This window comes from Borostomias antarcticus, assembly GCF_949987555.1.
Source record: "Borostomias antarcticus genome assembly, chromosome: 19".
Taxonomy (NCBI): Eukaryota; Metazoa; Chordata; class Actinopteri; order Stomiiformes; family Stomiidae; genus Borostomias; species Borostomias antarcticus.
Window position 1 is genome coordinate 10,553,560 of NC_140252.1, and position 24,801 is coordinate 10,578,360.

At 45.1% G+C, this 24,801-nt stretch overlaps 2 protein-coding genes across 2 annotated transcripts in view; both read left to right on the forward strand.

Annotated features, from left to right (window-relative positions):
* LOC311321945 (phosphatidate phosphatase LPIN1-like) overlaps window positions 1-10,321 on the forward strand; it is a gene marked incomplete at both ends in the record, with an annotated part of 34,806 nt that extends 24,485 nt beyond the window's left edge. Inside the window, 15 exons of the mRNA XM_084453959.1 lie at window positions 667-790; window positions 1,039-1,411; window positions 1,580-1,673; window positions 1,750-1,934; window positions 2,333-2,426; window positions 2,620-2,689; window positions 3,706-3,798; window positions 3,932-3,999; window positions 5,000-5,138; window positions 5,530-5,678; window positions 6,806-6,892; window positions 8,145-8,297; window positions 8,641-8,755; window positions 9,736-9,839; window positions 10,015-10,321. Coding sequence (XP_084310085.1) covers window positions 667-790; window positions 1,039-1,411; window positions 1,580-1,673; window positions 1,750-1,934; window positions 2,333-2,426; window positions 2,620-2,689; window positions 3,706-3,798; window positions 3,932-3,999; window positions 5,000-5,138; window positions 5,530-5,678; window positions 6,806-6,892; window positions 8,145-8,297; window positions 8,641-8,755; window positions 9,736-9,839; window positions 10,015-10,321 — 2,155 coding nt within the window. The remainder of the gene's footprint in view (window positions 1-666; window positions 791-1,038; window positions 1,412-1,579; window positions 1,674-1,749; window positions 1,935-2,332; window positions 2,427-2,619; window positions 2,690-3,705; window positions 3,799-3,931; window positions 4,000-4,999; window positions 5,139-5,529; window positions 5,679-6,805; window positions 6,893-8,144; window positions 8,298-8,640; window positions 8,756-9,735; window positions 9,840-10,014) is intronic.
* Window positions 10,322-14,115: 3,794 nt separating this feature from the next.
* On the forward strand, window positions 14,116-23,282 carry LOC311322133 (dihydroxyacetone phosphate acyltransferase-like). The gene is given in 17 exon segments (XM_084454165.1): window positions 14,116-14,227; window positions 14,739-14,963; window positions 15,126-15,302; window positions 16,056-16,189; window positions 16,497-16,503; window positions 16,505-16,624; window positions 17,780-17,855; window positions 18,042-18,193; window positions 18,344-18,474; window positions 18,668-18,906; window positions 20,911-21,168; window positions 21,276-21,355; window positions 21,796-21,936; window positions 22,204-22,303; window positions 22,435-22,528; window positions 22,622-22,683; window positions 22,856-23,282. Coding segments are annotated over 16 exon segments (2,001 nt in total). The 5' UTR covers window positions 14,116-14,227; window positions 14,739-14,786; the 3' UTR covers window positions 22,909-23,282.
* The last annotated feature ends 1,519 nt before the right edge of the window (window positions 23,283-24,801 follow it).

Below are 24,801 nucleotides of genomic sequence, written 5' to 3' on the forward strand. Positions count from 1 at the left end.
CAGCACGCATGCGCACAGCGTGCTGGAGCAACACTTGCCTTAATAGTAACCCTTAATATCATCCAATTCAATATCATTCAAACTTCACAAGTTCTGAGGAGAGACAGAAGGAGAGAGCGTGCGCTGACTGCTGGAGTTAATACCAGCTTTTCAAAAGCAGTATTTGCACCTCTCTAACCGCGTGTGGCAGTTAGCTCATTTTGTGGATCAGACGCAAGGCTTATTTGGGGCAATTTTGCACAGAAGTACCTAATTTACATACATTCAAATGAGCCTGGCGCAATACTTTTCACCCTTTGCGTGTGCTTTGTGGATTGGATGCTCTTTTTTTGTTAGGGTTAGGGTAAATGATAAGTTTACTATTTTGGACTTTAGGGCCTATTCTCTTGCTCTGTCTTACATGAACCTGACATGTAGAGACTATCATTTCCCTGATTGCCTCAGTATGAGCTAGCTACAATTGTTCTGCAGGCGTGTACTCAGCTACAATGGAAGTCAATTGGGCAGTGCAAATTCATTTTATGGTATTGAAATGTGGTATTGAAAATCATGTTATTTAATAGTTATCATATAGAAAATTCTGGTTTCATTACATCCCTAACGACATCCCTAACTAGTAACAACTCTCTCTCTCTCTCTCTCTCTCTCCCAACTCTCTCCTTTCAGCCCTAATGTCTCTCGCCCCACCACCCCGAAAAGCGACTCGGAGCTGATGACGAAGCGCTCAGACTCGGCCAATCAGAACCCAGCTATGCTCTGGGCCTGGGGGGAACTCCCACAGGCTGCCACGGTAACCAACGCCCCTTGGTCAATAACCGTCAGTCGTATCATCTTTCTTGTAGATGCAGGGGATATGTTAACTATGATACTGTATGTACCACAGGTTACTGTTGTTCAGCACTCACAGGCAACATCCAACACCCACTCTAGTGAACTGCATAGACATATGTGAATGTATCAACCCATGTATGAGGACTGCATGAACAGTGGAACAATATTCTGAGTGTGAAATCTTCCTCATATCCTCTTCTTCCTCAGCCCTCCTTCTTGCCAGTCAAAACAGAGCCACATCCAGTGTGTCCCGCCTCCATCCCTGTGTCTGAAAACACACACTTCCGGGTCATTCCTGAAGACACGCAGTTGGAACACAGCAGAGACTATTGCGCAATGTCGGGAATCGCGTCACTCCGGCTCCACATCCCGGGGGTGGCAGCCAATGACGCAACGGTGGTCACCGTGGGGGCGGAGTCTGAACCCATGAGGATTGAGATGCTGCCAATGGGTGCTGCATCAGAGATGATGGGCGCAGATGTTGAGCCAATGGGAGCAGTGGCAGCTCACATGATGTCAGAGATGGAGGAGAATGGGAGCCGGCCAATAAGCAAGACTGACTCGCCTTCAAAGAGGAAAGGTTGTTTGTAAATAGATTGCTAATCGTAATTAACTGTCTTATTGCTGTTATATTGTTACTTGTTGTTGTGTTCTACTTTCCAAACAGGGTAGTGGACACAAAGTATTCTAATTTCTTTCCAGAAACTATTGCTTTCATTAACTAGCTAACTAGAACTGTCTTTCCTAGACAAGAGGAGCCGCCATCTTGGTTCAGATGGTATCTACCTAGATGACATCACAGAGCTGGAGCCTGAGGTGGCCGCACTCTACTTCCCTAAGAGGTGCGTTTAGCAGACACACACACACACACACACACACATGCAAATCAACCTGACGTGACTCCCCTCTCGTCCCCAGTGACGGCGGAGGCGTGGCCAGGTCGTGTTCGGTGCACGGGCTCCGCAGCCTCAGCCTGTCCCCCCAGTCCGCCAGCTCGGGGGGGGACAGCGGCGTGGACAGCTACTCCGACCACATGGCTGACCTGCCCGGCATCGCCATCTCCCTGTGCGGAGGACTCACCGACAACAGGGAGATCACCAAAGGTCAGAGGTCCTGGAGGAACCTGGAGGTTTCTGGGAGTTCGGCCAGGCTGCTGCTGGAAGTGGGCGGCTCTAACCTAAGAGATTATTAAAGGAATTTAATCAAGGAATATAATTTTGGGGTGTGCTGTAGACATGGATGGACCTGTGTAGTTTTTAGTTTCAGAATTCGGTATTTGATAGCCAAGCTAAAATCCTTACACAGCGAATTAAAGGCTACTCTGTTTTGAGGATTCTCGTCACAAGGGTATGAGTTATTGATATGGACCCTGTGTTTCATGTAACTGAGGGAGCTCACATTGTGTGTGTGTGTGTGTGTGTGTGTGTGTGTGTGTGTGTGTGTGTGTGTGTGTGTGTGTGAGTGTGTGTGTGTGTGTGTGTGTGTGCACGTGTCCAAGCAGAACAGTTCCAGGAGAAGGCTATCTCGTACCAACAATTTGCAGAGAACCCCTCAATCATAGACGACCCTAACCTGGTGGTGAAGATCGGTTCCAAGTAAGATATTACATTCGTAAGCCTACCTAACCCTAACCCCCTAAGCCTAACCCACTAACCCTAACCCTACACTCCACACTTCACTGTCTATATGACACTCAGGCACGTTGCAAAGTAATGATGGCTAATGTTTTTAGTGGTGTTCATATGAGGAAGTCATACAAAAGCAGCGCTTACATGTTCTTGTCTTTAGGTATTACAACTGGAGCACTGCAGCACCTGTCATGCTGGCCATGCAAGCCTTTCAGAAGCCCCTGCCAAAGGTATGGATATCACGTAACGCTGATGCACAAGCACACACACACACACACACACACACACACACACACGCACAGTGCATTAAAAACACCCTGAAGCGTTTCATTTTCCTCCTCACTCTCACTTCTCGTTTTCTTGGTGGTGAGGCTGTTCCCCCAACCGAGCACACGCACACATGCAGACACACACACACACACTACTGGGTTTCAGTGTCATATACAGTATCTACTGTCAGACTATCATATTTTGCTGCATTCTACCTCATTGAATTTTTGCCCTTTATTTATATCATATTTCACACTCACATTAATCTGATTCCAAAAGCCTTAATGAAATGGATAATATTGACGCTATTCTATTCCCTTATTCTGAACCACACCAAATCCTGAATAAACACGGTCGCACTAGAACCTACAGTAGGTATTGAGCACCCCTCTTAACCTCTCTCTTCACCTCTCTTCTTTCCCCTGGTTTCACATCACCATCCAACCTCTCCTCCATCCCTCCATCTTCCCATCCCTCCATCCCCCAGTACTCCTGTCTTAGTTATGTGTACTCAGTCCTGGAGTACCTACTCTGTTGTCTGAGTGGTGTGTTTGGAAACAGCACTGTACGTCTCTCTCTCTCTCTCTCTCTCGCCCTCTCTCTTTCTTTCTCCTTCTCTCTCTATCTCCCATTGTCTTTCTCTCTTTCTTTCTTTCTTTCTTTCTCCTCTCTCCCCCCTCTTTTTCTTTCTTTCTTTCTTTCTTTCTTTCTTTCTTTCTTTCTTTCTTTCTTTCTTTCTTTCTTTCTTTCTTTCTTTCTTTCTTTCTTTCTTTCTTTCTTTCTTTCTTTTCTCCCCCTCTCTCCCTCAATCCCTCCCTGTCTCCTCTGGGTGGTGCATGTTTATTCCCTCCCTCCCTTTGTTTTATCATTTTACCCATGAATGGTCCCTGTTGCTGTTTTAGCCTTTGTTTATTTCGGTTGTTAAGTGTGTTTTTGTTGTTGTTGTTGTTTGGATTGCATGTGTTGTGCCCACCAGGCCACCATGGAGAACATCATGAAGGAGAAGATGCCCAAGAAGGGCGGCCGCTGGTGGTTCTCCTGGCGCGGGAGGAACAGCAGCGCCAAGTCGGTACGTCGCTGTCCAGCGCCACCTTCCCTTCACCGTCCTGTTTATGAAGAGCGTGCTCATTCATTGACATAATGACATCACGGCCTAACGGCACCGTCAGATTGGTTACCGCGTGTGTTTCCTGTCTCTGTAGGATTCGGTCTCGGAGCACAGGGCCTGTGGGAACGCTGAGCAGTCTGGGAACATGGCCGCCATCAACAGGTAGAGAGAACCGTCGTCACCTAGTAATAACCCTGCTCTGTGTGTAGGCCTCCTCCTGATCTATAGGCAGGTTGGCTGCATCTCGACAGTCCGCAGTCTGCTCTGATCCCAGAGCACCATGACGAGTGGGAGAGAAAAGTTCAGTCTACTCTATCTATCTATCTATCTATCTATCTATCGATGGATCGATGGATCGATGGATCGATGGATCGATGGATCGATCGATGGATCGATCGATGGATCGATCGATGGATCGATCGATGGATCGATGGATCGATATATTTAAAGATATATCTATATATCTATCTTTAAATATATATATAATCTGTAATTGAACTCCTCTCTGCCTACAGAATCTACCTAGCCAGTTTGAGAGTCGATAAGTGTCATTATGGAGAATAACCGCCCATTCGGGAAACACTGACGTGACTATAAAATGAAGCATGTTGGTGCGAACAGTGAACCCTAGGGGGCGCTGTTGTATGGTGGAAAACATTTATGTACTTTTCACTTGCCTGAGGCTTTAAGAAGAGACTAAATCCTGGAGACTAAATATTGCCATTAAGTTTTATATTTTATTTCATAGATCATATCGGATTTCAAACCATAGTAAAACTAATACAGAATTGGATGTTGGAAGAAAAAAAATCTGGCTTGGCATGAGGTCATCAGCAGTTGTCGTCGCAGCTCATGATGCGTGAGTGAACGATACGTCTCAATTGTTTTCTCTTCTACTCGTCCATCTTGTCCTCCACTCCTCTCCTCTCTTCTCCTCCACTCAGATATGTCCGGATAGGAGACAAGTGGTAGTGAACGGATGGAGGAAGGGAGGAGATATTTATGCACCCACAATTACAGTACTATTCAAGGATGTAGATTATTGATATAACGGAAAGAGGAAAGTAAACCGCTGTGGACTATTGAAATTCACCCAGAGACCAGCGCTGTGTAGGAGGAGCAGCTCCTGGCCTGACGTCTGCCCTGTCATGTCCGTCTCCAGGCGAAAAGACGAATCCTCCTCCAGCGACGAGGAGCACAGAGCAGCCAAGCACAGCCCTCCTTCCGTCCAATCAGAGCCCCAGCTCATCCTGGGAGGAGTGTCTTACAAGAAGACGCTCCGGCTAACCTCGGATCAGCTGGTGAGACGCCTGGTTCTACAGTACTACTACAGTATGCTTTAAAACTGCTAGTCAGATATTTACAATGATTTCAGAAACACTGAAATCACACTGAGTGATTCCTTTGGGTGAACATGGCCTTGACAAAATCAACCGTACTATCATAACCAATAATCTCATTTTACAGGCATCTATTGTCATAAGGTATGAGAGGCTTTTTATGCTATCACTCACTGTTTATGTTTTAAGAAACTGAATTTGAGAAACTGAGACAGAATCACAGATAAACCACACAGGATGAGAGGGGAACAAAAAATGGATTATCTTCCTCCCTTATCTATGTTATCTTTCCTGTCTCCACCTCTCCTCTCTTCATCCCTCTCTCTCCGCCTCTTCTCTCCTCCCTCCTCAGAGGTCCCTCCAGCTGGAGGAGGGTCCTAACGACGTGGTGTTCAGCGTCACCACCCAGTACCAGGGCACCTGCCGCTGCCACGGCACCATCTACCTCTGGAGCTGGGACGACAAGATCGTCATCTCTGACATCGACGGCACCATCACCAGGTGTGTGTGTGTGTGTGTGTGTGTGTGTGTGTGTGTGTGTGTGTGTGTATGTGTGTGTGTATGAGCATGTGTGTGTGTGTGTGTATGTTAGTTTTGTCACAATACCACAATTATAACTTTAATACGATACCTGCTAAAAAATATCTTGATACCAATGCTGAAACAATACCACGGCAAAAACCTAAAACATCAGGTAAAGTAGGCTAATGGAATAATCCAATGTCATTTGTAGCCTACTGATCTCAGTGTTTGCTGTCTGCTGAGGCAGAGCAGGAATGTCAACTGTTTAAACTTAATAAATCAAAATTAATTAAATATATTTAATTTATTATTTTATACATGCAATAAAAAAATAACTAATTTGTAAAAGAATAAGCTTGGGATGCACAGTTATAAACTGAAAGTGTTTGCTCTGCTCCCCCAGCCTGACACTCATATTGCCATTCAGATTCGGTGGCTGGAGCCAGGCTACTGATCCCCTCTCCTTCACTGCAACAGAGTGGGTCGCAGCCTCTTAGCACACAGCAGCGGTGCTCACGTTAATCACTTCAGAGTTTACAGATTGCCTCATTAATGTTATGAGGCTCCCTATAGTATTGAAATAAGGCCAAATAGGCACTTTTGCTTTTGAAAATCTTCCGCCACTGTCTACTGTGACCAACTGAGCAGCCCTCAGCCCTTTCACTTTCCTTCCCAAACATTCTTTACAAACTATTTTTAAAAAAATTCTGTTAATGTTCGGCCCCAACATTTGCAAAAATGCGAATCTCTCTGAAAGTAGTTTGGTGAACTGGACGCTGGACTAACGGTTGACACTCTCTCTAGGGAGTAGCAGAGGGACAGAGAGAAGCAGAGCGCTAGACACACACACACACACACACACAAACACTGCCCCAGAGGGACAGAGTAGCAGAAAGAGAGAGACACACACACGCACACTGTCTCGCTGTCACACATCGACACAACTCAGAAATATGGCTCATTCTTAACGTACTAATAAAAAGGTAGTTTTTTACGGCAGAGTATCGAGGCACCTATCGGTATACCATTCAATACTAGCGTGTGTGCGTGTGTGTTGCATGCATTCCTTAAACCAACATGCCATTCTGCTGTCTCTCTTGCTTCAGGTCCGACACGCTGGGGCACATCCTGCCCACTCTGGGCAAAGACTGGACCCACCAGGGCATCGCCCACCTTTACCACAAAGTCAGCCAGTAAGCAGTGGTTTAGTGTACGCCGCACATCATGTCTCCACAAGCTGTGTACTGTATTAGAACTGTGCCCGTCCGTTTGTCAGTTCTATGAGATTCTATGGCTGTTTTCACGAGAATCAGGAGTTGTCATTTCATACATGTAGCACACAACAGGAGATTAGGGACTTTAAGCAACGACCGCTAAGACGGGCCGCTACGGTGACCGGAAATGGATCAGTGCTTGATAGATAAACCTGCCTGCCGTAGCAGCTGATTCTACGACGGCAAAACCGTTTTGCGTAGTGGCTACAACGTCTCGGAGACGCTTCGCCGTAGGGACCGGTCGGCTGTTTTCTTAACAATTTTGACCGCTACGGCGATAGCGTCATAACAGATCTATTTCCGGACACCGTAGCAGTCCTGAAAACCGTTGTTGCTTAAAGTCCCTATTGTCCGTGACAGACGTGTTCTCACATACTGGAAATACTCTGTTTGGTTCAGACGAATGGTGGTGCCTGGGCCGAGCAAAAAATATACATACAAAAAAATATGCTGCGGAAATCGCAGCGAATACAATTAATTTGTCCAGTTTGCCATTCCTTTAATTTTGATTTTGGCGTCAGCCGTCACGACAAAAGTTCGCTTATCTCGTCTCTCCGGTAACCAGGGGACGAACGTACCCTCCTAGACTGGCTCTCTCCTCCGTGGTTGTGGGCGGGGCCACTGCTCTGACTGCTCTCTCCTCCGTGGTTGTGGGCGGGGCCGCTGCTGTGACTGCTCTCTCCTCCGTGTTTGTGGGCGGAGCCACTGCTCTGACTGCTCTCTCCTCCGTGGTTGTGGGCGGGGCCGCTGCTCTGACTGCTCTCTCCTCCGGGGTTGTGGGCGGAGCCGCTGCTCTGACTGCTCTGATGTCACAGTACGAGTGTTGGAGAAAGGACTAGTTGATGTGGGCCGGTTGGCTTTAGTCAGGACATGCCTGAGTTGAGTTGGCTTTGAGGTTTGGATCACAGACTTCGTTCGTAGTTAGCCTGAACAGGGCTGTGGAGCCAACTCAAGAGGGCTACTGTAGCTTCAGAAGCCTGACTAGATCAAGCCTGCTTCGTAGGCTGCCCTCAGTTGTGTGGTTAAAGGGTTATGAGAGGTCATGAATTTCTCATTAAAATGTCTGAAATTCAAAAGTCTCTGTCTCAATCAAATCAAATCAAACGTTATTTGTATAGCGCATTTCATACACAGAGGCAACTATCTCCTTCTCCTTCTCTCCCTCCTGCAGGAATGGTTATAAGTTCCTGTACTGCTCAGCCAGGGCCATCGGCATGGCCGACATGACGCGGGGCTACCTGAACTGGGTGAATGAGAGAGGAACCATGCTGCCCATGGGCCCCGTCCTCCTCAGTCCCAGCAGCCTCTTCTCTGCTCTGCGCCGGTTAGACAAACACACTTACACACACACACACACGTGCACACACACACACATGCGCACGCACACACAGTCCTCAGCCTCTTCTCTGCTCTGCACCGGTTAGACACACACAGACACACACTTACACACACACACACACACACACACACACGTGCACACACACATGCGCACGCACACACAGTCCTCAGCCTCTTCTCTGCTCTACACTAGTTAGACACACGCACACACGCACAGAACACATGCAGATACAGGACACACAAAATGTCGTCCTCTTTGACATGTCTATATGATTCCAAAGCTAACTTCAGTGTGTGTGTGTGTGTGTGTGTGTGTGTGTTGATGACAGGGAGGTGATAGAGAAGAAGCCAGAGAAATTCAAGGTGGAGTGTCTGACAGATATAAAGAACCTGTTCTACCCAAACACCCAACCCTTCTACGCTGCCTTTGGAAACAGGCCCACCGTGAGTACAACACACTCACATTGTACATTGTACAACACACACACTTTGTTTTTCTGTTGTCTATTGTATATGCCTTTTGTATTTCTTATGTTGTGTAAAGCACATTGAGAGGCACGTTGTGTATGAAATGTGCTCTATAAATAAAGATGATTATTATTATTATTAGTAGTAGTAGTAGTAGTAGTAGTAATAAGTATTATTATTGACATCACCTCGCGTCACGCAATGTCATGCTCTTTTATGGCAGCCTGGAAGCCAGACTTCCTCGCAAAAGGTCTGGACTTCCAACTGCCCAGAACGATTTCAGTTTTCCCAGAAAATGGGGCACCAATCAGGGACGTTTCATCTGCTGTTGTGCCACCCAGTGGGGACACAGCCCCTGATTGGTTCCCGTAGTTGATGCATGAAAATGAAATGCAGGCCGCTGGCAAAACAGTCTCCTGAAGCAACAAGCGGTAGGTTAACATTAGTAGAATAAACACAGACATAAGTGCAGTTATTGCAGAAATAGACTCAATAACAACAATTAAACAACAAGAGTGTGCACTAACAGAGTTGTTTTCGCTGTTGGATTTGGCAAGTTTTTGTGGCTGAAGGAGTGTGCAAAGGCAAGTTACAGAACTCCCGCCTACTAAAATCGTTCTGGACGTCTGGAAGTCCAGATTATATCGAGTCTGGCTTCCAGGCTACTTTTATGGGGATGGCGTGGCGTTTACCTATGCTATGCTAATACCTATGCTATGCTAGGCACGCACTTTCAATTTATGAAACAATGGGATTCATCGTTATGAGAAGATAAGTGGGAACAAATTCTGTGTTGTAAGAGCAAGTCATGAATCAGACGGAGGCTTTTCTTAGAACCTTTATGAAGAACAAATTTACGAAGGGAAATGTTCAAAATATGACGGGCTAACATAGACTATGATTTCAAAAATGCTGAAAACTACTACTAAAAACTATTCTTTGATGGTTGTTTCTAGGATGTGTTCTCATATAAAGAGGTGGGAGTCCCTTTGAACAGGATCTTCACTGTCAACCCTAAAGGAGAGCTGATCCAGGAGCATGCCAAGACCAACATCTCATCGTACGTGTTCAGACTTGGACAGACAGCTTTTAAATGTGACTGTGTCACTAGTTTTGTCACTGTCTGATGGGTAGACATCTCCTCCCCCCCCTCCTCTCCTCTTGTCCTCCTCACATCCTCTCCTCCTTCTCCTCTCCTCCTCCTCTCCTTGCCCCCCCCCCCCCCCTCCCCGTAGATACGTGCGTCTTGGTGAGGTGGTGGATCACGTGTTCCCTCTGCTGACGATGCCCAGCGGTTCTGACGCCCCTTGCTCTGACACCTGCAGCCACTTCACTTACTGGATGGAGCAGCTCCCACAGGTGGAGAACCGCGGTACTACACCTCCACCGGCGCCTGCTAACGCCTCCATGCAGGAGCAACACTGGCACCAGCAGCTCACTATGAGCAGCACTGAGCAGCTCCTGGCGCTGCGGGCCCTGGCTGATCCCACACTGACCCAGGACCAGTCCACTGGGAACTTGGACTGTTCGTTGGGGAAATAGTGCAACCGATAGTGGATCAGCGTATTGGCAGGTCAAAGGGTTTGCACAAATACTGTCAATCACTGTACATGGAGTGCACTTGATTTACTGCACCCAGGAAAATGAAACCCAAATTGATCCGTTCCAAAAGTTCCACTTCTGGAGTAAATCACATGCACCTTAAATACATTCAAATACAATAATACATGTATTTTGACTGAGGAATAGATCAGTGATCAGTGTCTGCCCAGAACACCATTCTGTACATCATCCATCATGCAAAAGCATACTATAAAATACATACAAGCACTTTTGAGAATAGGCCTCATCGATCAGTGGGAAGCCTTATGAAAGCCCTATGAAATGGCATGTGGAAGGTGAGTCATCTATTACCACAGCTGTATTGTTCTGAAGCCATCACCCTGCACATGCAACATTAATCGGGGAGTTGTGTTTTACTGCCAGTACAGTACAGTATCAACATAAATGTTTGTACTTATTTGATATGTATACAGGAGAATACAATGTGCAGCTCTCACAACTACAGAGATTGTTGTAAATAGGAGGAGGATCGCATTGACTTTCTCTGTTAACACTCCTAGATCAGTTACAGTATGCCTACTTCTGTACCAAGTCCTCAGTCTAGCATGAAGAAATATTAATTTATACTCAAAACAATCAAGATACTGGCAATACATTTCTGAGTATGGTGTTCTGCACATCCACTGTATATGTACTTCAGAGTTTAATCATGTCGATAACCATTTTCTAAACTCTGATTTAAAACGTACTGAGGCACTGCAAACAAAATGTCCTATCAGCCAGGAGAGAACAGGCAGAAAGAGGTCAAACAAAGTAGCAAAAGCAGCACAATCTCTTTCACACTGAATTACTCTCTATGCCTGATTTAAGTGTGAGAGATCTCTGTGTAATGATGAGATATTATCTTATAAACTGGATTTTATTTTTCTAGAATTGTGCGTAAAGTTGCATGTCTATTCTATTATTGCTGGATTTTCTTTGTGGCCTTTGTGAACTAAATATATAATTTATTCATGTTTCATCTGTCATTCATATGTTTTCTGTAGTTCATTCTGACTATATCCATCCTGTTTTGATAAGTGTCATCATGATATGTTTTATTTATTTTCATTAATCGGATATCTTCCACTGATGTAATAAATGTATGCTTGTGTTTGTGTGATAATCATGTATGTTCTGCCTATTGGTATCTACACAATCACTGACTGACTTTCTGTGTGTGATATTACCACTGAAAAGAAAGGCAACTAGTCCACATAGCCTAAGTCATCTTGCATACCTTTGGACAGAAACTATATTTGTCTTGAGATGTGGGCTACAGACAGCTTTGGTTTGCAGTATATATAATACCCTAATTTGCAGGAACTAGGCTAAACGATGGACTTTGCCCATAATCTGTGGAAATGGTGATGGGTTGAGGTTTCTAGTAAAGGAGATTAAATAGATTTTAAAGAGTTTGCCAACGTACAGTATGTTAGAAAAATCGACATGCATCATTATTACATTCTTTCAATGAAAGATCAATGTTAGTATTTTACTTTAGGTTGTTTTGATCTATGACTATGTACAGTATTGTTGTCTGATCTTGTCTGATAGTATTTACTTGACCAGTTCACTGTTACATTGGTTGGGGTTTACATGATTATTGCAATCCATAAGCAATGCAAAGCTTTAGTCCTAATTAAAGAATGGTTTAACTAGCCAATTTGTGTTTTTGCCTCACATTTCAACACCTGGATAGTGGCATTTACTTGTTGTAGGCTACCTATATTCTAGCAGCTCCCTAGTGAGTCACTGGTTAACTGTCACTGTCCAGTAACCAGCACTGGAATATACCCTGAACCCAGGCTCAGCCTGAATGGTTGACAATAATAAATTAATGACTGATTGACTGAATTAATTAATGAATTAATTAATGAATGATCTGAGGTTGTGTATCCAGGCAGGAGACTAAGTGTGGCAGATGAGTCCTTCGGGTTCTCTGACAGACTTCCTGGAGCTCAGCAGGCCCCTGCATGGTACCTGGATAGCAGATAGAGCAGCTCAGTCAGACCCCTGCATGGTACCTGGATAGCAGATAGAGCAGCTCAGTCAGACCCCTGCATGGTACCTGGATAGCAGATAGAGCAGCTCAGTCAGACCCCTGCATGGTACCTGGATAGCAGATAGAGCAGCTCAGTCAGACCACTGCATGGTACCTAAATAGCAGATAGAGCAGCTTAGTCAGACCCCTGCATGGTACCTGGATAGCAGATAGAGCAGCTCAGTCAGACCCCTGCATGGTACCTGGATAGCAGATAGAGCAGCTCAGTCAGACCCCTGCATGGTACCTGGATAGCAGATAGAGCAGCTCAGTCAGACCCCTGCATGGTACCTGGATAGCAGATAGAGCAGCTCAGTCAGACCCCTGCATGGTACCTACTATAGCAGATAAAACAGCTCAGAGCCCTGCTTGGTGCCTGGATAGCAGATAGAGCAGCTCAGACCACTGCATGGTAGCCTACCTATAGCAGATAGAGCAGCTCAGAGCCCTGCTTGGTGCCTGGATAGCAGATAGAGAAGCAGATGAGAAGATGGGGAGGGGTGGGATGTGAAAGCAAAGGAACGAGAGAGAGCAGATAGGTTATTGGCTTTATAAGTATACAGACAGTCAAGCTGGAAAGTCTGCACACCCCTTTCACCTTCTCTGGTCACACTTTACAATAAAGGTCATAAAAACACTAGTTAACTGTTAACTAATGCTTATTTAGGGTTATGTTAGGTTACTCATGTTAATTAATACATTAGTTAAGGTTAGGGTTAAAGGATTAGGTGAGTTAACCTTAGCTAACATAAATAACATTAGTAAATGGTTAATAGAGACATTAGTTAACTGTTGCTTAATGCTTAATAATGCATTAACTAATGCGTATTAATGTACCCTTATTGTAAAGTGTTACCCCTTCTCTCATGTTTTATTATGTTACAGACTTATTCTGCAATAGATTGAGTTCATTTTTGTCTCGAGATTCGACACAAAGTAGCCCATATGACAAAGTGAAAACAGGTTTTTAGACATTTGTGCTACTTTATTCAAAATCGAAATGTAAAATACACGTACACAAGTGTGCACACCCTTTGATGACACCCAAAAGTGACCTGAGGTGCATTTTGTTTCCACTGATAGGCCTACTGCTTGAGATGTAAGTCTGTAACGTAGGTTGTAGTCTGTAACGTAATAAAAACGTGGTGAAGGTGAAGTGTGCAGACCTTCGGCTTGACTGTAGGTAGGCCTACTGTGGATAATAGGCAGGGAGCTGCCTCGTAGGCACGGTGTATAGTTGAGTTGATGCTTCTCGTTAGATTGGAGAAATCGTTGTGCGATTGAACCTCAGTTAGGCCTATTAAACTCCATTTAGATCCACAGACAAACAAATGACGGTATAGTCTACTGATAAAATGGGAGATCGAGAATGTGTGATGGAATCTGAAGGTCAGTCTTTACCTGCTGATACCTTACCTTACCTCTAACTGATAAGAAAATGTTGCATCTGCTCGCACTTGAAATAGCCTAATGTAGATGTTGGTTTTCAGGATTATTTGACATGGAACGTCACTGTGGCAGATAGGCCTATGTTTAGACTGGCCGCGGGATAACATGTTAGAAACGAATGACCACCGAGCGGAGTTTGACCGCATTCATTCACGGATTAGCCTATGGGGAGTTGCGCAAACGTGACAATCGCGGGAGGAGTTCCCCAAACCCGGCCAACCCATTGGCTTCGAGTTTCGCCTGACAAAGAAAACAGCGGAGTAGCCTAGGCTATGAGACAAGACGAGCACCTGCTGCCAGAGTTAGCTTAGGCTACACCCCCCGTATACCCCGATAAAACGTTGGCAAAACTGGTATGTTATTGTTTATAATTGTCCGATGTGGCTGTTATTTGGCTGTTGTCTCAGTTGATGAGTGTTGCCCCAAAATAGATGCTATTCTTGCTCGAGGCGGTCATGCATCGCTATTGCCTGTAGCCCCGATAATAGCCTAGTCTACGTGATATCTTCGTGAAGTCTTTTCAGCTGATCGTGATCATAGTCTTGTTTTACCAGGGAAGTCATGTCAGACGCTCATCTTATCTTTAGGCATCAGTCCGCTCCACGGTGTGCAAGGCCCTCGCCCTCGTGAAGTGTAAAAAAAAAACTACAATAGTGTGAACACAATACAGTAGTTCGATATCGAAATCGCTTGTCAACATTGTCACGGGAATGACTGGTCTCAAAATAGAATTAATAGAGGAATAGAATAGAACATATTATTACAATAACTTAATGCTCTTCATATTGTTACTGTCATTTTCACTTTCACTTTCAATCATGTGAGCTAGCCTACTTCTCATTTCTTGGGCGTCTCATTCTCCAGCCAAACTCTTGCTGTGTTGTCCAGTGTGTGGAGCATAGCAGGCAGGAGATGGAGGAGGAGGAGGAGTTTGTGGACATCCTGGATGAGCGGAGGAGGAGGAGCGACCTGTGCCACGCTCTCAGGACCTTCACCCCCCCGACCTACAGGGGAGCCCCACCCTGCTCTGTCGCAGAGCTCAACAGGACTGTGCTTGAATCACAGCACATGCGCTACGTCATTAATGAGGTGATGGCGTGTGTGTTAGTGTTCGCCTTTTTGAAACTGAGAGCGTTGTTCATTACTAGTAATCAGATAAAGGGTGTTCAGGATAATGGTTTGTGATTGGTAATGGTCGGTGATTGTGATTACATGACATACCTCGCCCCGACACGGCTGGCGTCTGCGAAGATCGCCGTGGAGAGCGGGAAGACGGCGGCCGCCGTGAGAGAGGAGGCTTCTGGGATACTGGGGGAGATGTCTCACAACCTTCAGATGGGGTTCGTCCGGCTCCTGGGGTTCACCCTCAGCAAGGTCTTCAAGAGGCTCTTCAGCAGCATCCATGTCAACCAGGACGGTCTGGGCAGGGTCGGTACGGGAGGAAGCCCCTTTCTGGACGGAGTTACTGTCTCTTATTAGTTTCCATTAGTGAGATTGGCCTGTTTAGGTCAGGCCGCCTGGTCTACAAAGCAAAACTCCTCGATAAAGTGTCGCAGAGAAATGTAAAAGGTACTCACAGACGCAGGAGGGCCGTGTCTTCCACCCCGGGGCTCATTAGCAATAAGAGAGCGAAGCTGGTGGACAGCGCTCGCTAACGGCCTCTGCTGTTTTTTTATGATTAGTTTTTAATGTTTAATGTTAAACATTTTTAGGCAGAGTTGCCAATAGGCCCCGGCGTGGAAGAAACAACCATCTGTGAGTACCTTAGAAAATTTTCTGCGACACTAAATTGTGGAGTCTTGCTTTGTAGACCAGGCGGACTGACCAAAACAGGCCAATCTCACTAATGGGAACACAAGAGACAGCATCTATCAGCCAGACCGTAACGCCGTCCAGAAACGGGCTGTATGGGAGTCAGAATACCATCTGTTTACCTCCGTGCTATTTACTGTCATGTATTATATCTAATAATCAGCTGTGAGTCTACATGCCAGTCTTTTCACATAATGGGAAGATGTCAATAGGGTTGGTTACAATATGACCTAATACTGTAATATGTCTAATACTCTACTAATAACAACTTTAAAACGAATGAAGTACTGTGGTATTACTTCAAAGTAACCACTATAATACTACTACGTAGTACTGCAAGTTGATCTGGCTTGTTTGTACCCCCCTCAGCTTCAGCAAGCTATCCAGGAGTCTCCGGTCATCCTGATGCCCAATCACAGGAGCTATGTTGACTTCCTGGTCCTCTCCTATATCCTGTTCACCTATGACCTGCCTATCCCCGTGATTGCTGCAGGAATTCGCAAGTATCTATTACAGTTATATAGGATCTGTTACTGGTTCATCAGCATATCATATTATTACTGTATTGTCTGTGGACATAATATTGTTTCCCAAGGTTCATTTTCCAAAGTTCTCATGTTTTGTCAGTATTATTAGTTCACAATCCTTCTAAGCATGTACTGTGCCTCTATAGACATATCCCCTTTTGAACAAGTGTTCTCAAAAAAGTGAATTTTCTGTAATAATTTGGTCTAATTTGCCTTTCCATCTCTCTCCCTCCATCTGTCTGTCTTTCTCCATGTCCGTCTGTCCCTCTGTCGTCTCCTCCAGCTCTGATGGGGATGAAGATGATCGGGGAGATGCTGCGTCGTTCCGGAGCATTCTTCATCCGTCGCGCTATAGGCTCAGACAAGCTGTACTGGGCTGTGCTCTCTGAGTACGTCAGAACCATAGTCAGGGTGAGGGTCGTTACACTGTGCGGACTTGCCTCGTCCCATTCTAGTCACGATTCACTTATTTTCAGAACTCGTCAGGTTACTGACGATATTGAAGGGGGTGTGCTACATGCTGCATGACCAGCACAACCCGTGAGTTATTGCTTTTATACAACGGTTACATCAGCAGGAAATATTTTGGAATACATATCAACTATTTCATTCAGTGTCTTTTAGATTGATGTTAGTGAACGCAAAGACTTAGCAGTTCCTACAACTATCACGTACAGTTGCAAATGATGATCATATACCCTTGGGGAATGACATCCAATGGTTGATGATCTGATGGCATCCAATTGTTAACATGGGTTTAGAACTGTAAATGAAATGGAAAGTGTCTGTCCACTTTGCTTTCAGCAAGTTTCCCACCCCTGGATATGATCTTCTATTCCTTAGCGACAAACAACTAGCCCTAGCAACCAAAAGTAATACCATACTTGACTTTGATAGCAACCTAGCCAGCCATGAACAAATTGCACGGTATATGTGCTGTGCAACATATTAACTTGTCAAACATAATTACCAACAAACTGGTTGTTAGCTAGTGGTCCGTTTATTGGGCTGGCACAAGATTATGGTAAATCGTCAACTCAGGAGTGACAGTCTCAGCCAGCTTGCTACAGTATATTTTACGCTAGTTATCTAGCTAGTTTACATAGCTCTAGGTAAAAATATCAAAATTGTCCCCCGGTTAATTGTGCGGTTTGATTGGTGTATGGTGCACATTGCACAGCAAGCAAATTCAGAGAGACACAGCACTTCAGCAACAGGCAGAGACCCCAGAAACTACGGCTAGTGCATCACTCACTGATGCCATATTCAGAAAGTGTTTGTAGTAAGGGGTCATTCTGGAAGGACAACACACAATCAGATGAGTTTGTGGGGATGCTGCTGCTCTCTAGAAAGTTCTGCCATGTTATTACACATGGATAGAAAGCTTGAAAAAAGCTAAATCGAATTAACATGTGGCACAGTAATAACTCAATTAGAACTGTAAAGAGGCTTTACCGATGGTATATCATGAATATAAAATAGCTCTTAACCAATCAGACTGTGAGGTTGGAACTACCCATTGTATATACAACAACTCTATTATGAAACTTTTCTCTCTGTCTCTAGAAAGGATTTGCTCCTATGGAGTTCTATGTGGAAGGTCTAAGGAGTCGCAGTCTGAAATCTCTTACTCCCAAGCTGGGTGAGCGTCCAGTTTAGAGTATTGTGCTGCTGAGTGTGTCACCTTAATGATACACACTGTTATTGAACTACTAATAACCCCTGCACTCTTTATCCCTGTGTGTGTGTGTGTGTGTGTGTGTGTGTGTGTGTGTGTGTGTGTGTGTGTGTGTGTGTGTGTGTGTGTGTGTGCGTGTGTATGTTGCAGGTATGATGCACATGGTATTAGAGCCCTTCTTTAAAGGGGAGGTGTATGACATCAGTTTGGTGCCCATCAGTATCAGCTATGACAGGGTACTGGAGGAATCCATCCTGGCTCACGAGCTACTGGGCATCCCCAAGCCTAAAGAGACCACCAAGGTACACTAAGTCTGTGTTACTAAGTAATGCTTTGGTGTCCGCTCACCCAATGCACCGTACAAACGGCATATCTTGAATTTCTCTGCCACTCTCTCCCTCTCTCTCCCTTTCTGTCTCTCTTTCTCTCTCTCTGTTCTTCTCTTCCTCCAGGGCCTGTTGAAGGCCAGGAGGGTCCTGGAGGAGGACTTCGGCAGCATGCACGTGAACTTTGGCCGCCCTCTGTCAGTCCGACAGCTATCTCAGGGAAGAATCAACCGCTGCCAATATAACCTCATCCCCAGGTAAAGAACATGCACGCACACACACACACACACACACACGCATATGCACACAGACACATGCACACACAGACACGCACACACACACGCTCTGTGTACTTCATGTGTCTATGGATTTTTTAGAGAGCCTGATCATTTGAACAACATTATTATTACTACTGTCATACTTTTCACCCCCGCCCCACCAAACACATAGAGACCTTCCCCAGAAGCCCGGTCCGGAGGCCCAGGCCTGTGTGAACTGGCTGGCCCACCTGGTGGTCCGTGTCCAGGAGGAGGGGGTTGTGCTGAGCCCCTGGTCCCTCATAGCCTGCCTGCTGCTCCAGAACCTCCCTGCAGCCCTGGAGGAGGGCCTGGCCTGGGACCTCCTCACCCACAGGACGCTCTGGCTCAGGGGGCTGGCGCGGCACTTTGGGGCCCGTTTGCACTGGCCAGGTAGGGGGCTCCGCTCGGTGGGAGTGTGGGTGGATGCACTGGTTGGATTCATGGATGGATGGACGGGTGGACGGATTAATGGTTTTCAGCACTTCTTACACCATTCTATTTGACCCAGGGCTGGAAAGGGAGTAGTTGTACAGGGTTGCACATATGATTGGTATTTAGTATAGTTAGGGGCGTCATGCAACCCCAAAAAACCGAGGGGGCACGAGATAGCGAGAGGTTATTAGCGCGCGCATTGCGAGCACAATTCTAGTGTTTTTTTGTGCATTTTTGCAGTTTAAAATCAGGACACAGCACACTACCAGTTGCCACTCAAGCGGTGTGAAATTAAACTTACCAGTAGCGTTCTTTCAAGGACTTTCAAAATAAAAGTAAGGGAAAACAAATCTACTTTTTTTTACTCACTTGACATTGGTCCGAATTATATACTGTATACTGAGGTATGAAGTATATTGAATCTGATATACTGAATAGCCTAATATTTGGAGGACCTGTTCATCAGTTAAGGACAACCTTAATCTAAATGTATGCAAGCAGACCATGAAAACGTGTTTATCTGAGACGAGGCGAGGGGGGGGGCTCGCAGGTCCAGTGTTAATTTGGAAGAAACCAAATCCACCGGGAAAGAGGGTGTTTGGCTTTTTGAAAGAGGTTATGGTGGGTTTTCGAGGTGGTCTATGACATAATTAAAATAATACATTCAGCTCAGAAGAGAAAATAATCATAGCTCCGCATTGTAAAATGTAATCGTAAACAAACAATAACAGAAATGTACCCCCAAATCTGAGGGGGCATGTGCAAGTTCTATAGGCATGACGCTTCTGAGTATAGTGAAAGAATAAGGTCTCCTTTGACAGTAGAACCATTGAACCAACAAGCTGATGTTTTTTTGTTTTGTTTTTTTAAGTCATTACGGTCACGGTTCCTATATTGGCCTGATTATGCAGATGGGAAAGATTAGATAAAACATCAAACTTGCACTAGGGTGCATAACACAATTATTCAAATTCAGACCATTATTGGTCCCAAGGAGGGCAATTCATTTGCAACCTACCCATTCATTCCGTACACACACAACTTAAAAACTCACAGGCAAGGTACTTATGCGTATGTCAGAGATAGTAGATCAACATGCATACTATAGGTCAATACAGGAAAAACAACAAGCAGCAGGACAAAAAAAGTAGAATAAAACCTTTTACAGCTCCCATAAATAAATAAATAAATACTGAATATGAACTGTCGTTCAATAGGCTGATGGCGGAAGGAATGAAGGGGTTAGTATTGCGTTTGTTCTCCAAAGGGGCCTTTTATACTGCCGGCCTGGGGGCATCATAGTGAACTCACATGCCAGGCTGGCTGATCACTCATTTTGCTTTCTGGGCCACCTGCTTCTTCCAAAGGGAGCACAGAGGCAGGTAGTTAGGTACTGTATTGATCCCCGAGAGGAAATTACAGAGTACTATAAGCAAACTTACCCTCAGAGGAACTCTGGCGAGCTGTCTCTAACGCGCTCACACACACACACACACACACACACACACACACACACACACACACACACACACACACACACACACACATACACAATGGGTTCGTTAAGTAGCTGAGCGCTCTGTGAGCGAATGCTCACTTTGAGCGCTGAGCAGTTTTTAAAAGCAGTTTTCACCTGTTGTCAATCATGTGTGATTAATGAGCAGTGTCCCAACGATTCCCAAGCCAAAACACGCCCCTTGTTTTTTTTTTGCTCAGGTGATGAAGATGATGACGTGGTGTTTGGCTCAAACAGATCATAGTTCAAAACTGCTCACTTGTGGTCTGAGCAGATCAGTCTGAGCGTAACTGAGCAACCTGTGGGAATTCTGATCGCTCACTGAGCGCTCAGCTACTTAACGCACCCACAGTCTTGTAATTGTAATACTTAATCTTGTAATACTTAATGCACCCACAGTCTTGTAACCACAGTCTTGTAATTCTGATCCTTGTCTGCCTCTCCAGAGCAGGTCCCTGACTCTGATGTGATATCATCCAGCGTGGCCCTGCACAGCTCTGCGGTTCGCCGTGAAGGTGGGCGTGTCCACCTGGTGGAGGAGGAGGGACCTCTGGGGAAGCGACCTATCAGTGCAGAGGAAGGTGTGGTCAGAAGTGCGGGGGTGATTCGCATGGTGGCCTCTTATAGGAACCAGGCACTTCATGTGTTTGTGCGTCCGGCTTTGCTTGCTGTGGCCATGCACACCACAGGGAGTACACAGAGGGGTGAGTAACTAGTACACACACACACACACACACACACACACACACACACACACACACAGACAGGCCATATGTACCACAGTCTCATCATGTCTCTATCCTGCTCCCAGAGGTCATCTTCAGTTTCTTCAGGTTCCTACAGCAGGTCTTCTCCAACGAGTTCGTCTTCGTCCCGGACAGGACCTCACAAGTACGGTTACAACTAACAAATTATCTTTCTCATACGCTGACTATAGATGCTGAACCATATACATACGTATATATACGTACGTTAGCTAAGCTGAGTATAACATGAAGCTGATTTTGCATTGTTTTGAGGGATGCTGTATATACCTAAAAAAAACAAATCATTTGTAGGCTATAGGCATATTCACATGTGGAGCAGAATGCTTTGGTAGGTGTATATATATGTAGTAATAGATTTATTGACCTATAATTCGCCATCAGATGTACCGAAGGTAGCCTGGTAAACCAGACTCATCACAATTTTTTTTGACGTTTTCACTACGAGTCTGGACTTTCAGCCGCATATTATTATATTATTATTACCGTTTGTTGCTTCGGTACCGTCCGTTGCCATTACTGACTCATAGTGAAAACGTAAAAGAAAAAAAAAGAGTTTGTCCTCAGGACTTCGAGGAAGCGTGCTCCTTACTGAGGGAGTGTGGAGCTGTTCACACCAGCCAACGGGAAGTGACAGAGACAGAGGAGGGGCAAGCCATCACTTCCTTCCTGCGGGCGTTGCTACACCCCTTCATAGATGCCTATCAGGTACGTACACCTGATTAAAGGTTTAGTTCACTCAAATGCTAACATAAAATAACATAACATAACATAATTACCTTGATTGGAGCATATATATGATTTGTAAAGTTTATGAAACCAATGGTTTGCAGTACCCTTTAAAGGTAAACACAAATATACATTAAATGTAAACACACATTAGATAACATGCTCTCTCTCAAGTGAGACCATGTGCCCCTAGAGTCGTGCCAGAGTGACTTCCTTTATGTTTCTGATCGTAATTGTCCCGGCTAGGTGGTGTTAAGTCACCTATGTGAGGAGGGTGTTCAGTTGTTCACTGAGAAACAACTGTTTCCTGCTGTACGCAGCCTCGCCACCCAGCTCATCATCTCAGGTAATGTTACCTTAGCCAGTGAAAACATCTCATTATTCTATTCTACTCTATTGTGTTTCATCGGATTGCATTGTGATTGTATTGTATTTTATAGATTTTTTCTCCCTATGATGTCTTTGTGTCTCACACAGGTGAGCTGAACTCCTACGAGGCTCTTTCCTCTGACACCCAGAAAAATGTCCTATCTGCACTCCTCAGACTTGATGCTGTGACAAAGTCAAGATTGTGAGTGAAAGATTGTGATTGTAACTTACTAGTTAATTCGCTGGAATTTTACTACTACGAGTACTATATATAACCATAATTTTGTAATTTCAGAGTTGAACAGAGTGAATACCGAGCCAAAAAGACAGCCATACGGAAAATAAGAGATATATTGGGTGAGACAGTTATAGACTAAAACCAGTTTTGAAATAAATAACCCATTCACCATGGACAACTTAAACTTTATTGAGGTGTATTTTATCTAAATTTCATCACGTTTAAATGTACTTATCATATTCAGCAGAACATCAAGAGAGTCCTCACTTCTGTCTCCCTTTTTCCCCACAGCTGGCAGAATCCCACCACAGACGCTCGCGACCACACCTGATGCTAGACTGTAGAGTCCCAGAGGCCTGTCTCCTCCTGGGTGTCTTCTGCATCTACAACTCACTCTATCCCTGTGCTTGGAACTCTGAGCTCTCAAACCAACTACTTCTGCCTGGATGTCAAACACTGGACAGTGGCCATACAGAGACCTGGGGCTGGGTTGAAACACCTTTTGCTTTGCTTAAGTAAAAAGGAGAGATCGTTGTTACCCTCCACAACCAGTTTATTTGTAGTGTATCCTATATTGGGCCCTCATGTCACAGAATCAAATAAAAGCAGAACAGTTGGATGACAACTTTTGGCCATTCATCATGGTTTGGCTGTCCATTTTGTGCAAGGCATCTTTGCAAAACATAATTAGACAGATCTATATACATTAACCTTTAGTCGGAGGAAGGTGATGGCGTCCTGACAAAAGACGGACATACTCCACGTTTTGATTCTGCCTTTTCTCCTCCTCTTCGCCCTGTTTTGTTCTTCCATCTGTCCTCCCCGTTAACATGCTTTGGTCATGTGGAAGAGTAGCACTAGGTCAAGCACGGTGTTGCCTGGAAATCAGAAGATAATCGGCTTAGTTATTGGCAACGCTTGGCGAATGTCTGTAACCATTAGGATGTCTTAACTTGAAGTAATCAGGCTGTTTTAACTTGAAGTCAGGCGAGAGGCACTTAACTCGAAGCAAGACCTCACCGAGGTATCCAAAATGGTTTGGCCCTATAAGGGCCCAAATCCAGCAAGCCGGAAGAACCAACTGGGCCCAAATCCGGTTGCCAGACTCTTGCCAGATCTGGCAAGAATTACGCCCCAGCATGTGCTGGCCCACACCCAACTTTGCCAGAACTGGCCCATATGTAAGCCAGTTGACAGCCTATAAAAAAGTAAAGACTGACCCCGTATTCAGCTAGAGCTACAGTAACCCAATATCTGCCTATGGCTGACCAATACAGTGTATATGGCCAGAACTAGGAAATGTTTGATTAGTAAAGGGTTCCTGCAGGATTCTAGAAGTTAAATGTAACTTTTTAAGACCTTTTTGACCACTTTGAATAGAATAACTATTCCACAGCCATACTAGCAAAACATGTATGAAGGAAAATTACTATGAAAAAGGAAATAGGCCTAAGTCCCCCAAACACATTTAGTAAGTTATCGGCACAGAAGTAACTTCCTAATCCAATTTTGATTATTAAATTCTAGACTTTTTAAAGGAAAATGCTCGTTTTTGACAACCTGGACCTTATTTACGACATATTATAAGAAGTTTGACTCACCAAGATCACTTTTGTGTTGTTCGGAGGCCTGTAGAAGAAATTTAAAATCCAGCGCGAGCCAGTATATCCATGTAATGCCGGCGCACGGGGCACTGAGAATGCAGTTTCTCAAAATCCATTTTCGGCCGCTAAACGGTTGTTTTCATCAATCAGATTGCATGAATCTACAGTTGAGATTCCTCAACGCGAGCCATTGTTTCGGTTTTCAAATACGTGGTCTGTAGCCTCTGTAATATGATCTTTACACGCCTCTCCCCCACTTGCTCCAGCACGCATGCGCACAGGCCAGCGCGCAGACTGACTATTCTCCCTCACATTCTCTGCGCTACGATCGTTGTTGGTGCCGAGAATATTGTTGTCGTCATTCGTCAGCAACAATCCGATCGTAGCGCAGAGAATGTGAGCCGGAGAATAGTCAGTCTGCGCGCTGGCCTGTGCGCATGCGTGCTGGAGCAAGTGGGGGAGAGGCGTGTAAAGATCATATTACAGAGGCTACAGACCACGTATTTGAAAACCGAAACAATGGCTCGCGTTGAGGAATCTCAACTGTAGATTCATGCAATCTGATTGATGAAAACAACCGTTTAGCGGCCGAAAATGGATTTTGAGAAACTGCATTCTCAGTGCCCCGTGCGC